This window comes from Anopheles coustani, chromosome 3, assembly GCF_943734705.1.
Source record: "Anopheles coustani chromosome 3, idAnoCousDA_361_x.2, whole genome shotgun sequence".
In the NCBI taxonomy this organism is placed as follows: Eukaryota; Metazoa; Arthropoda; class Insecta; order Diptera; family Culicidae; genus Anopheles; species Anopheles coustani.
The window spans coordinates 1284012-1299226 of NC_071288.1; the positions used below are offsets into that span (position 1 = coordinate 1284012).

Genomic DNA, 15215 nt, shown 5'->3' on the forward strand with positions numbered 1-15215 from the left:
CTCCTCCCCCCGTGGTTCAATCGTGTCTTCGGTAGTTGTGGGTGGAGGGGTTTTATTTGATTTTGTCATCGGATGTTGCGCGTAGAGACACCGGAAAGGATGAAGTGAAAGAATGAGTAACGCTTTATTGAAGTGTAAACAGAGGGGTTTTCGGCTGGAAAATAGGCCGTGGTGACGAGGGTGGATGGGGAGGGGTGCACAAGGACGCCCGGGTGACGTCGTGATTGATAAATGTCATGTAATCAATTATCGTTAAGGAGCGCCGCCGCCGCTGCCGCGCCTTGTGGAAAGTCTGAAACACAGGAGCGAATCCTTGATGTGCTACTTTTGATCTCTCCCCCAGAAGGTGAATCGAAACGAAGATGACACCCTCAAACGTTGGGTGGGGCAGCGAGAGGGGGTGGGAAGAACACTGCCATGTCAGGATGGCGCTGATTTATGGCAGATTGAGATTCGGCGAAACCGATTCCGCATCGTCGTTGGATCGGTAGCGGTTCGGGTGATGAGTTCGAATACGTGATTTTTCGATTTTAATTACCCCGCGGGGCGAGCGCGTTTTCCCCGCCCGAAGACGACGGTGTCTTTTCACTTTCGTTTGGAAATAGATCGATTGCCTTTACGGCGCTTCAGAGGTGCGTATGTGTGTGTGTGTGCATAGTTGACGTAGACATTCGAAGACGTGCGCCGTGTGTCATCGAAATGTTATTAACCTTTGAGTTGGGTGCGACCGATTGCACGACGGATAAAATCGAATTTATAAATATGTCGTGAATAATTAATTAATGCCGTACCGACTCACACACACACGCTTGGACGAACTAGGCGCTTCTCGATCGGGGCCGCGGGGACTTGCGTTCGACATCGATCCCACCGATCTTCGTGAGACAAATTTTCATCGGTTGCGCGATGCGCCAGATTTTCCGCGACATGTGCGTGCGTGCATAAACAAAGAAATGTCTTCGTCTTCTAGTGCTCCGTGGCGTTTCCACGGCAACTCGCAGCTGCTCGCCTGCTGCGTCGAGCAATGCAAACGCTTTCCGCTGTGTGTATGGTGGCAGCAAACCCACACTCGCACTCGCAAGCCAACGGGTGACAATATATTTATAATATTAGTTTATTGAAATGTGCAATGGGAGAGATTTTGCAGACGCAAGAGAAGGCAGCTCGGTTTCGTCGGTTGGTTGGTTGGCCAATTTAAATTCATTTCATATCCGCACCACACTCCCTCTCCCGTGCCAAGCCACCAGACCACGGCGAAGACTATGCAACGTAGACGCGGAGCGGGCATTACATTGAAATCTATAGTGTGTAAATTTTGTATCAGTGTTATAAATAACCCATTTCGCGGTCCGCCGTGGCGTCGGAAGGCACGCAGAGAAACGCATGTTTGTCGTCACGAATCGGTTGTGATCGCTTCGGGCGACGTCGGCCGGTGCGCGCGCGCGGGGTTCACATTGTGGCAAAATTCCGCGACATTTCCCTTTTGTAACCCGGGTGCGCTAAGAAAAGCCTCCTCCTCCTTCCGAGCCGAAAAGATCGCCGAAGATCAAAGATTAAAAATGTGTCCTGTCACATTATTGCGTTTAATTAGAATGAACTGAATTCGCGTGAACGTGTCACGGTAGGATGCAGATCGAGCCCTTTTGCCACTTCCCTCAAATCCCGTCCTTCCCTTCCTGGTGGTATTTTTTTTCCTCTAGTGAAAAATCGTTGTAGCATCACTTCGCACCTTCTGGCAGACATTAAGTGTGGTCGAATTTGTTTTCCTTTTGCCTGTTTTGCCTACTCGCTTCGATTTATTGATATTTGTGTGTTTGACCCCGTGTGAAAACCTCGTGGGTTCGAAAGAAAAGGGAAAAAAGGAAATCTTAAAGAAAATGATCCGATTCCGTTTCTGGACATCATTAGGCCGTTCGAGCGGCGTGTCATGTCTTGGAAGTATTCCGTAAAAAAGGCCACCACACAGTCCACTTATCGTTTGGAGAACTTTTTTCTCTTAACCTTTTTCGTTTCTTCGAAATGTCCTTGCCACCGTTTTTCCCCCCCGACAGTTCTGAATTTGTTAGTGGATTCTACTCTTTTAATAATAAGCCTCGCTATCTCGGGGTTTTAAATGAGAATAGAAAGATGAAATATGGCGTAAGTGAGTGTGTTTGGAACCGAAACGGTGGTCCCCGAATGCGGGGTCGGCTATCTTTTGTCTGCCTGGGCCAAAAAAAAAAAAAAAAAGGGCGTTGCATGTTTCTGCGCAATATGGAACCAGCTTTTCTATTCGAAGCCCGCCCCAATTGGGTGAACCAAAGGACATCTTGTCGTTGTCCCTGCGCCGTCAACGGGGAGGGAAAGGACAAAAACGAACGCGAAAACATAATCACTTCGATATCGGACTCGGGCTTTTTTCTTCTTCTTCGCTTTCACTCGAATTTGACGGAGCGAGCTGGCCCCATCGGCGACCACCAGCGTGTCCTCCAGGCCCTCAAGATGGCGCTTCCGACTAATTAGATATTGTTTGCTTTTGACATGTAGCACCGCGGTGATTGGATGATTAATGCTACTCAAACACGCCTGTCCTGTGCCCTGTGTGGCCTGTGTGGCGGTCGACCACGGCCCACCCCGCAGCCCCAAAAGGCCGGGGCAAAGCTCTTACAGCAAATGAGAGCTGTACGAGCCACGAGCCCTCCCCGCCCCACACTCGATGACGATAGGAATATTGATGGGACCGCGGGGGGGGAGAGTTGTCGCCGTCGTCCCGCTGCGAAACCCGTCGAAAGTCCTTCGATTCGTCGAAAGTCCTTTCAGTTGAGTGGGCCGGGAGTGAAGTTTAGGGGTGCGGACGGGCGGGAAAACAATCGCAGTTCGCAGTTTGCCGTCGCCTTTTTTCCGTACTGCAGTGCCATAAAGTATAATTACAACCGAACTGGGAAGGGAACCTGGGAACAACAGGAGGCCCTCCAGGATATCGATAGTTGTAAATCAAAAGTCCGGCTTTGGTCCACGGCCACGGGGAGTGGGATGACCCGTTTTAGCGTGGATGTGTGCGTGCGTGTGTGTGTGTGTATGTGAAGGTCCGGACATACGCTGGTTTTTGCCATTGGAATCCATCTATCACCAATCCGCACACACGAGCCGAGAAAGTTTCGTGGAGGGAATAAATTTCACATAATGAGTGTAATAAACAAATTAATAACCTGGCCGGGCTTTCGGTTCCTGGGGGTTGGGTTTACTTTTCCACCTTTTTCCGCCACAGTTCGAACTCTCCGCCCGTTCCTCTTCTACCACCACCAAGTGTCGGTTCCATTTGTTCGATGTGGGATTTGTACACCACGACATCCTCCGTGTGCAGTGGTGGTGAGTTTTTTTTTCCCCCGCGCGTGCTTTGTTATACGAATGTGACCGCATCGGCCAGGTTTCGGGCTCGCTGGGCAGACTTTCCAGCTATTAATATGCAAATTGCCGCTGGAAAGCTTTCATCATTCAGCTCGGCTGAACCAGGATCGCCGAGGCGGCGTGTTAGTGGAGTTGGTGGAGCCCGCGCCGCACGAATCGTTAGGAAGAGACAGAATGTGAGTTCCTCTGCTGACATTTCAGCCGGAAGCAGCCCACTTTTGCTGCCGGTGGTCGCGGAAAAGTTTCGCCTTTCGGAAACGAGGCACTTTTTTCATGTTGTGTTGTTCGTTTCCATTTCGCCTCGGAAGCAGTTACAGCATTAAGAAGAAATCGTTCGAAAAGAAATGTTACTTCTCCGACCAAGAGAGAGAGAGCAAAGAACCGGAACTTTAAGAAACAGTATTAGTTTAACACCGCGCGGACCGTGCAGGTGAAAAGTTTTAATTAGTTAGCACAAGATTTTAACAGGAAGCATATCGGGAAAGAAAAACGGAAATATTTTCTTTGCCGCACAAGAAGTTTGCCGAAGGAAAGTTCCACGAAGCGAGAATTGCAAGCTACCTGAGCGAAAAAAAAACATTTTCCCGAAGATGCACGCGTATGACTCAAACCTGGCGACGTATGCAGACCGAGAAGACCGAGAGATGCAGTCGCACCACGTTGCACCACGTTTTGCGACACGCGGCAAAATAGCTGCGATTTAATTTAATTAATTAAAATACTTCATCACTATCGCGCGCACTCCCAGGGTCCTCGAAGAAGAGAACCATGTGTTCCACCTTCAGCAACCGTAAGTGAAGTAAGAAGGGCAGGAGGAGGCGGGTGTCGCCGAATTGGTCCCGATCTGATCCCGAATTCGCGTTTCAGAATAATTACACATTAATTAATACATTCCTCTTCACGCCGGACTGCCACTAAGTGAGCACTAAGTTTACGCTCACGCTATATTTAAGCGCATCGACGACGCCGGCATGCCGTGCGGACATTCTCACGCTTCGTATCGCTTTCGTTTCCGCTTTCCGCTCCCGTCGTTGGCCTCGGAAGCCCCCCCCCCCCCCCTCTCTCCTGCGTTTTCTCGTTCATGGGCAGGCTCTAATGTTCGAACCGAAGCCGAAGTAATAAAATGAAATATATTCTTTTATTTACTACACACATAGAGCCACACCCAGATCGGTGCCAGATCGGACGAATAATTGCGACACCAATTTCCCCTCCCAAAGAGGGAGAGGGGGGACCCCCTTCCTCTACTGGGCAGGTGGCCAGAAGCTAAACCGATGAAGATGACGAATTTCGCTTAGGAGAAGGTTGAACTTGAGGGGGGAGGGAACCGAAATCCATTGCAAGATTGTGAAAGTGTTTTACTTGGCGAACGAGCGAGCACAACAAACGATCCCGTCGCTGATCTTTTTTCGCGAAGAAATGTCAAACTTAGAGATCATCAGCATTGCTTGACATTTGATTTGGTGCTGTGCTCCGATTTGGTGGTTCGTGCGCTTTTCCTCCGAACCCAGTGCGTCTTTTCAACGGCAATGCCACGATTGCGAAAACTGACAGCCATTGTGTGTTTTTACCCTAACCTCAAATCCTCCGCCCATCAATAAGCAATCAATCGGAATGGGGGAAACTATTAAAACTTTTGCAAACTTCTACCAGGCACCAGGCGCCTCCGTTTCCCTCCCCCGGGGGCATCGATTGACGTTTGTTATTTCGGTTGTTTGGTGGAGTTTTAACTTCGAAAATCGAATCAGGCAAAGAAAACAATAATCGTCGTTGGAACTTCTTGGGTCAGCGAAAATTCGAAGAAGTTTGCGTCGAAAGACGTTGTGATTTGACGTGTTTCGATTTGTTATTTGTCTGAAACGACTCAAAACACCATTGGCACATTGGATCAACAAACAGTGGCGTTAGAACATCGGCCAAAGTTCTTCCATAGGTCGGACAGTTCAGTTTTACTACCGTCTGTCCGTGTCAAGTTGCGCCAAACATTGATGGAACCGGGTTGAAAATCAATCGCGGCGGTCCCTTCGGTGACCTCGCTTTCCAACTTTTGTGCGCTTCGATTTCGACAGCCACTTTGGGACGTAATCGATCATGACGTGACCTCTAGCCTTCTTAAAAATGTCTTAGGCGAGCAACGTTGAAAGCGGGGGCCAAATTCCTATTTTTATAAAGTAGGAAAGTGTTTTTTTTGTGTTGCCCCTGTATGTCGTATCGATTTATATCGAGGTGCCTTTTTGTGTGATGTTTGCGATGGTTAGCCGGCTTGTGCAAAACGGTGAATTATTTGTGAGTTTAAGAGTTTTAAAAATAGCCACTGCCGATCGTTTTCGTTTCGAATGGCGGAGGCGCAGAATTTAACACCTCTCGCGGGACACCGACGGTGGGACTGACAATAATACAGATAGGCATAATCAATTATTTTCCCATTTTCTTAATGTCAACTCTCGTGCTCTCGGACACACGGGAGCTGCACGGTCGCAGTTGTTTCCCCCGGCGAGTTTGCGATGTGTGGCGATCAATAAATTATAAAAACAATGTTTTCAACGGGAGACGACCCGCCTGTCTTCGTGCGGCGAAATCTTTTCATCTACTCGAATGGCACAACATTTTAGGCTAATGCTCTCGCTTCCTCAGGGCGATCGCTCGAAATAACTCACACCCATAGTCCCCTGGTGTGGTCCTTCGAGGGATGGTCGTACGTTGTTTGACCGTTTTATCGCTCGGGCCCGTTCCAGTCACTTTCATTTTCATTATTTACAATAATTAGCTATAACATCCGCGGCCCGGTTTGGGGTGCCCGCCTTCCCGAATCGCCGGATCGTGAAAATCCTCGACCGCAACCCGGTTGTTGTTGCCCAGTACAATGACTTTAAAAGTGGAACCCACGCAAAATACGAAGCCAGACGCAAGGGCCCGATGCATTCGATGCGCTGCTGCGATGCCGTGTTTTGACATTTCTCTCTCGTTACGGAAGATTTAATTGCGATGCAAACGAACGCAATAAAATGCGTATTCGTGCGTGAAGACTCACAATGGCGGGAGGCGCTATAATTGGTGGTGCGGATACGGAAAATTGGATATTCGCGTCTCCTTACGGTAGGGAAGTTCTTGATTCCCGCACACACAAAAATAGAAGCCCGAAAAAAACGCAACCATTCGAACGAATTTGGTGGATGAAAATGGATTTAATTTCGATTTCGGTGAAATCATTGATCTAGAAAACTGTTTGATCGTCAATTATGGCTCCTTCCAAAAAAATCTCCCGTTTTGGGCAGTAGCAAGACCGATATTAATGTTCATCTGCTCTTTAACCCGTACCCAGACCAAGGGCAGACAGATTGTAGTGATTTTAATTTTTCGGCTATAAATTCGAATTGCCCTTAAACGCCGTTCGCTGGCGAATTTACATGGAAAAGAGTGCATTATCGGGCAATTACAGCCCTATCCATGTTTGGTGAGACAAAGTTCAACCGATTTGAACCCTGCTGAAGTGAAGCCGGAGCTGGAGGTTGCAGGAAAAAGACCCAGCCAGCACACGAACACGTCGCTGTCGGAAAGACAGAAAACTGTCATCCGGATAGTCGGGCAAAGTTTTTCCTACACGACGGCGTCCAGGACCAGGTTCACCATCATCATCATTACACTGTTGGCAGGAGGTAGAGTATGGGTAGTCGGATGTTGATCCTTGACCGGAGTATGCAACAAATGCGTGTTTTCTGTTCCCATCTCCAACTCCCCTTTGACCACGCGTTCAATTACCCTTCTCCGGTGAACGGCTCAAGTGCGGAAAAGCCAAAGATAAAAGAGAGCGCCGCACCCCGGGATCATCCGGAAAGCCGGTACCGTACAGAAGGGGGCAGAATAACTTTTATTTAGCACGCGCGCATAGTGTGGGAAGATGTCTTCATTTCGGCCCCAACAACGGGATGCTGCTGGAAAAGTGTGGAAAGTTTACGATAAATAGTAGTCACAGTAATCCATATCCTTTCCCTGAGTAACACCAACCGAATGGGGGGTGGTGTTTTTACAGCACGAGGACCTCTTTAGTATCGAAACTATGAAATAGTAGTGAGAGAGAAGCAGAGTGAGGGTACCTAACCTCCGAACGCTTAAGGTTTTCGATTTAGGAATGTTGGATTTTTCCGGCAATTACGCTGCCGACCTTTTTAAGCCAAATCGACCATCAGCTGGAGGGTGAGTAACACTCTACGCCAAAGCCAATCGGACCATCTGCAAGGAACTTAAGAGTAGGGGGGGGATCAAAAAGGGGCCAACTTATCGAATGCAATTAATTTTGAATTATCGGAAGATAAATATTCGGACCGTAGGCACAAACTGCCGAAAACTATAAAAGCGATTAGGGACCCCTGTTCAATGTTAAATTGATCGATAAATCTCCAGCTCACGGTTCACCCGCCCCCCGGGCCTTTTCCATAAAGATGGCGGAAAGCGTGCGGCACAACAAGATGGATGTCATTTGAATGAGCTTTACCACCCGCCCGCCCTCCACCCCTGAGCTGAGGGTGATGGTAGGGGAGGGCAATGGAATTGTTGAAAGATCGCTCATATTAGCTTGCGGCTGCTGTGCGATTCGCTCTTACGGTTTGTGCCATGTTTTTTCGCCGATCTTCTCGTTGTGCTCGGCTCGCTATTGAACTCTGTGCAAACAACGCAAACGAGACCGCGAGTGGATGAAAAATGCGAACGAACACAGACGCAAAGCGCACAACGACCGACGTCTTGAGGCGCTCCACGTTGCCGGAATAAATGACGTTTCGCTGATGACTTAAAACGATGGTGCAATGGGCCGATCCGATAGGGCGTGTTTCTCTGTGTGTGTGTGTGTGTATGTCTTATGGCAAGCCAGAAAGCTAATACCCATGAGAACTTGTTCCCGTAGGACCCATTGTTCTGCTGTCATTCGATTGAACTTGCGGCATCCGCGGCTCTGTCACTCTGCGCTTCTTGACGTTCGCGTCGAATCGCAGCAGGCGATGGATGACAGTATGGCGTCATCATGGAGGAGGAAAGGAGGCAAGAAACCGCAGTAATGATAGTAATCAGATTATGAAAATTTTCTTGAAATTTTCCTTTGCACCTTCGGCGAGCCAACGTTGACCTCATGCCCGATTCGCGACAGTGTCGCTCGTTTGATGATATCTCGATCGTTTCATTTTCTTTTCATAAGATTTAAAAATGTTTTACCTTTCGCGTACGGTGCGGTCATTTTCCCCCACGGCCTCGATGCAAGATTTTGCTCGCTCTCCCTTGCTGATGTTTTGATATGTTGGTCCTACACTGCGATCGTTGAACATAATTTATGCTCCCTCATTGTTTACCGTTGGCTGGTAAAATATTTATCACTTGCTTTTCACAGAATACCTTTTTGTTTATAAGGATTTCTTCGTCCGGCCACCTTATTTTCAGGTCAAACTTTCTTTGAGATCAGAACTGCCGACTTGCCCAAAATCCTCCAGACGAAGGTGTTTTAACAAAATGCTCCCAGAGGATCTACGTTCTAGTGACCGGAAAAGGTGTCCACTGTTGGGTCACAAAGTTTAATGTCTCTTTAACTGTCGATAATTTTCGTCGGACATTCGACCTGCTCGAATTGGCCACTTAACGTGTTGTAACATTGGTTTGGTGGGGGGGAAGCATGATTGCAGTTTAATTGGGGGACATATTTTAGCAAAACTTGCCGTAGGAGGTAAGGAACGTTCGATTTGTCAACTGTCAACGACAGATTGTAGGTAATTTTACTTCGGCACTGGAAAATCGGATTCGGGTGTGGGTAATTCTGGCTGGCAAGAGCGAGAAATGTTACACATGTTGGTTGTTCCGTTCCCTACCCCCTCCCGAAAATAGTGGAATGAAAATACATGTTTACCAATCATTAAGCTGCTTCAGGTCCTCCACAAAACTCTCGAAACCAACCCACCGAGGAGGGACGTCGTATCGAAACCGGGTTCTCAACCGGGTTTGCAGTTGAAATTTGATGATTTTTAATTTCCATCTTCTTACGCCGGAGAAAAAGTTCCAGCTGTTGGAAGGGTGTAGCCTCTCCCCTTCGCCCTCTCCCTCCCTTCATATGTCGCCCATGCGCGAGTGATATGTTTATTCTGTGCTGCGGAGCGTAAAACCCGTTCGGTGCCCCTGGAAGTTATGTGAAGCGTCATGCATGCACATGGAAAAGTGAAGGTCTCCTACCCTCCTCGCGCATTTTTCGTGCCACGTCAATTAATTGATGAACAAAAAAGGGTTTCCATGGCTAGATGGTAGCGGGGGAGGGTGAAAACCAAGGCACCGAAGGGAAGAACCAAAGTTTTTAATCTTTCCCCGTGTCCTCCTCACCCTCAAATGAGCCAGGCCTCATTTCCATATGCAAACACACACGTCTTGCAAGACATGGGTCTTCGTTGTGCCGCCCGAAAGCATACGTAGGAGGCACTGTTGCCGAAAAATAACCCCCTTTGTCCCACTTTCCTGCCACGCGTTCCTCGGTCGGCGCAATTTTTCCGCACGAAAACCCCAACCGACAAGAACGCCGCGTTTTTTCCCGAACGACGATGAACTCCTCGAGGTAACGAGGCAAGCGGAACAAAAAACGAAAGAAAGTTTAATGAGCGGATTAGCGGTAATCGATTTTCCGAGGCTTGCAAAGGTTTTTGGCTTGGTAGCGTCCCGGGGTCGGGTTTTTTGGTGCAGAAGTGAACCCGTTTGAAAATAAAATAGCGAACCCCACGGGCGAAACAACCGGGCGGTGGTAACGGTGGAAAATGCCTTCGCTTTTGCAGTGGAGCGCCGAAGGAACAAAAACAAAAAAAAAACAACGACGAAATCTTACGCGGTTGCCACCATTGTCTTTATTGTGCCTATAAATTGCCTTTATCTATAATTTATTCAAGACGGCAATTATCGCTACCGAGCGCAAAGAAAGTTTCCACTGCAGGATATTGAGATATTCGGGCGGATATCGGCCACCAATGGTAAGGCAGGATAAGGGCGGCATGGGCTGGGGAGAGCGGAAAGGGACGAAGGGTGGCAACGGTTCAAGACAACCCCACAAATAAGCCATTCCTTTTGGAATTTCGAAGGGCACACTGGATCGCGTGGTACACAGGAGTAGGGAACACATGTGGAAGGTTGGAGTGATTTTAATGACTTGAACAAAAAGCTGTCTTCCTCAAGACTTAAGGAGGCTGTGTTTGATGTGAATAATTGATGAGTTTGGTTATGTTGCGGAGCGAGAATCATTCTGCATATTTAAATTATCCCGATCGATTAATTGAACAAACCTTACGCCCCCCACCAAAAACTCCCGAGAAGAAGGGTGTTTGGAAGGTTTAATCCTGAAACGGGTTGAACGAAGGAACGGCGAACAGAGTTGCCACTTCCGAAAGGGGATAACAATTAATCACTACGCCAAATATTTGAACCAAAATCAAACCGTCCTCTGACGCCAACGGCGGAACACATTGGCGATCGAATCCGGTAGGCAGCAATTGGTTTGTTGCCATTCTGTAAGCAAACCACTTGACAGCTGTCACGGCTCGGTTCGGTTCCGAATGACTGCGGTTTGGGACAGGGTGGGGTGGTGCCCTGATAAGGTGAACCGTTCAAAGTCACTGGCAGAGTGGACAGAGGCACCGAAGTACCGGATATCCGGGCCAACCCGTGACTATTGTCGCTGCACTCTAGAGTTCCGTCTCCGGGCCCTCTTATCGGGTGCTTTGATTCTCTGCAAAAGTTTCTACCGTTTGTTCGCCACCACTCCGTAATTACTGCGCACAGAAGAGCAGGCCGTGGAGCAACCCATCCACATGGCTTGAAATCATGGCAACGATGGTGGATGGGAGAAAAATGGCGTGCTATCGACATTCGCTTCAAAGTACAAATGTGAGTGTGGAGGGAAGCGAATCAATGGGGATGTCCCAGATGTTAAGCGCTCAACAGTCGGAGGAATTCAGATCCGTTTGTGTCAAACGACCGACCGACAAGAGGATCGACAAAGGACAACCGTCAATCGATGAAAAATAAACCTCGCTTGGGGTGGCGAGGGAACGAGTTTTTAGGATTAATCAAAAGAGCATCTGAATTGACATTCTTTTCGTCGGCGGAGAACCCCTTACAATTGTGCTCGGATTGCCTTTCATTCCGAGTCGGGGTACTTTGGATGGCAATATCTATGCTCTGCGAAACGACACATGGAACATCATGGGGGAAAAAAACGGGGAAAAACATGAGCTACAGGAATCACAATGAAATATTAATTATGAAACAATCGTGCGATTGTGCAGAAGAGCTCTGAACCGTTTCACTTTTCCGATGAGAAACCAAACGATAGAACGGAATGGTGGAAAAACTTTGCATCCAAATTAATGAAAAGCGGAGTAAAGTGGCTCAAGGATCGCATCCCGACAGCGGGTATCGCGCAGTTCGGAGAAATTTCGATATTAATCTTACCCCACGGCGAAATGCTTCTACTCCTCGCCTGGCTGTTGATTGCTCTTTTACAAGAACGGAATGGGAGTTTTTGGCAGAAGACAAACAACCCTTTCCTTATTGGCCCTGGGAAGCAGGAATATCGCAGGGTTTCATCATTATCTTCCGTGCATCTAGACAGCACACTTTGGAGGATGCACTTTCGGTCCGCTTCCAGCGTCGTCTGCTCCAAGCTCCAAGGGAGTCTATTGCATTGTATGGAGAAACTTTCGACTTTTTATTGGCACCGAACATCGAGACGGTCGGAAAGAACGCCACGAAATTGCACTCTTGCGCGATCGAACCGACTCCACCTCCCGGGTGGGAAACTTTTTTAATAAAATATTATTTATGCTACCGAGTCGGGGTCTTTCCCGCTTGATGGTTGTTCGGGTGGAAAAGGAACTCGTGGTTCGTGTTCTTAAGGGATGAAATATGGATGATGGTATCATTCTTTGCCCGTGTCATCGATGCAACTCCGCCATCGTGTGAAATATGTACCATATGAAGAACCTGAATCGCTTCGTTTCACTCCCGGAAACCCCGGAATGTTGTTTCATCATTGGAAGTAAATCGATACACTTACCTTTCTTCGGGATCAGCGATTTGAGCAGCATGATGGCGTTCTCGTCGCATGCCCAGGCGTGCATCTTGCGGTAGCTGTCGCGGCCCTTCTCCGTCAGCTTATCCCACGGCTTCGGTTTCGATAGCAGCTCGGAGACGGTGCCTTGCGAGAGACCGAGCACGTATTTGGCGAATAGCCGCTGGCCGATGTTGTGCACGGAGAGCAGCTCCCGAACGCGCCGCGAAATGTGCAGCGTGTCCAGGTTCTGGTTGGCGTACTTGTCCATGTTGTAGCGCAGCATCTCCTGCAGCTTGGCCTCCATCGGGTCGCCCTTGGGGATGAGCGAGTCGCCGAGCCGGCCCACCATCGAGCCGGGCGGCATCTGCATGTCGGAGGCATCAGCGAACCGGAAGTGCCCCCGCTCCTGGAACTGGAACGGCAGCCCCTGGATGAGTCCGCCCGCTCCGGGGCCGCCCGAGCCATCGAGCCGGCTGAGCGCCGCCAGACTGTTGTTGTTGTCCTCGAGCGGGCTCTTGGAGACGGACATGGGCGTGAGGCCGCCGCCACCGTTGAGATGGCGCTCGTCGTGGCGCGAAGAGTCCTCCCGCGGCACGGGCGTACTGGCGGACGACGAGAGCTCGTGGTGGCTGGCGGGCTTGTCGTGGTCCAGCGGGGTGGACGCGGAGTTGTGGTGCGCCAGCGGGGCCAGATCTGTCGGGGGCGAGTTAACAACAACACGATGGTGGTTCATTAGTAAGGCCGGATTGCGAGCCGCCGCGGCGACGGCAGCGGCGGCGGCGGCCGCGGCTGCCAGCCCGGGTGGAGGCGGCAGGTCCAGTCCTCCCCGGCGCCAGCTGCTCACGAGCTCCTCGCCCAGGAACGATCCGAATTGCTCCACGTTCTGCAGTGGCGGACCGAGAAACGAGCTGAGGCCGGCCATCGGATCGGTCGGAGTTGGCGTCGGGGTGGTCGGAGGCGGACAGAGCGGTTGTGGCGCGGCGGCGGCGGCGGCGGAAGACGACGGCGGACGAAGCGGATGGGGTTGGGGAGAGCGCGCGGGAGCGGGAGAGTGCAGCAACGCTTGCGACAGGTGTGGCGGCGGGGGTGGGGGAGGCGGCGGACAGCCGGCCATGGACGGCGAGGACGCGGGTCGAGCAGCAGTCGAGCAGTTATTGTTAATCTCGGCGGCCAGCGCCATCAGCGGGGTGGAGTTAGTCGGAGGAGTGATGGTGTTAGTGGAGGACTCATGCGACGGCACGCTTCGCGACTCGCTACTACTGGCCAGCTCGCTAGAGGGCGTACTGGAGCTAGTGCTGTTTTGGGGGTGGTTGTTGTTGCTAGAGCTGGCATTGCTATTGTTGCTGCTGCTGTTGCTACTGCAGCTGTTGTTGCTAGCAGCAGCCGGCGGGGAGAGGGGTTGGGTGGGTTGCGCCGAAGGGGCAGTGCCACTTCCGGCCGTACTATCGCCACCACCAGCACCAGCACCGCCCTTGGAGCCGCTTGTTGGTGGAGATCCTGCGCAGAGATGAAGAACACGCGCGGGAAGGCGAGCAAGAAGCAAAGGGAGGAAGAGATAGAGAGTGAAAGAGAGAAAAGGGCAAATGAGTTTAAACAAACAACTGGCAAGCCCTTCGGATGACGCTCTTTCAATGAACAATAGAACAAGGAGGTTGATCCCTACATGATAACATTGAGTGAACGATACGAGCGAATCAAAGTAAGGTGAAATTAGAGCAAATATAAAAAGATTTGCTTTGAAAATAAATATTCTAACATGGAAACAAAAACAAAGTATGACGATATAATACTCGATGAAAACATTGCGATACTCGGCTTTTATCAAAATCGGTTGCAAACTTTAGTCGACAGCTTAAGTAAGAAAGTTGTCTCAGGTTGCACCGACTTTGACAGGCGACGACGGAAGAAGTCGGTATCGTAAATTTGTCATAGATGCCATTGTGTTCTTTAAGGGGACCGATTCAAACTGTTCCCATACTCTCGATTCGATCGATCCGAGAACATAAGTATTCAGTTTGAGCCGTCGCATTGTGATATGCACCTCTCCCTCTCTTTTTCTCCGTGTGCCTCTATTTTGTGTGTGTGTGTGTATGGGAAGAGGATGCGGGTGCTGGCGGTGGCTTTGGGTTGGTGACCTAGTGTGGGGTGAATGATGATTCTCGCGTCTGTGTGTGCCACGCGGGCGAAGAAAACTTATGTAAAACATGTTTATTTTCCCATGGATCTCATCGCAGGCGCTTCTGTGTGTCTTCGCGAACAAAGGCAAAGCGGAAAAGAAAAGTGCCCGGGGAGTGAGAATAGATAGGAGCGAGCGACAGTGATCGAACGCAAAACAATAATAACAGTAGCCATAAATTTCAATAATTCCATCATCGCGCGCACCCACGCCACTTGGGAGTTTTTGAATACAATCATCCCCCACCCCGTGGGGGTGAAATGAAGGAGGAAAGGGCGGTGGCGGCGGGTGGGAAAGGCTGACACTTTACGTTCGATCACTCGATCGTCAGTTCGAACTCGATTGCCGCAACAACTTGAACAAAACAATAACGAGCAGCGCGGAGGATAAAACAAGCAGCCATTTGAATTCAGCCCGGTCTGATCTTCTGCTCCTCCACTTTGACAGCAGTGTTGCCAGACGTCGCATTAATCGAATCGAAATCGCTCGCATTTGTGGGGGTTGGGTTTTCGCAACGGCGTGGGAGAAATGATCGTTCGTTCGATCGCGCGGCATTGTGTACGATGGGCGAACCAACATGGCGCCTTT

At 49.9% G+C, this 15215-nt stretch overlaps 1 protein-coding gene across 1 annotated transcript in view; it reads right to left on the bottom strand.

The window, feature by feature from the left end:
* LOC131261493 (homeobox protein cut) overlaps nucleotides 1-15215 on the bottom strand; it is a 157606-nt gene that overhangs the window by 10361 nt on the left and 132030 nt on the right. The window contains exon 6 of the mRNA XM_058263541.1: nucleotides 12455-13948. Within this exon, the coding sequence (XP_058119524.1) occupies nucleotides 12455-13948 (1494 nt within the window). The remainder of the gene's footprint in view (nucleotides 1-12454; nucleotides 13949-15215) is intronic.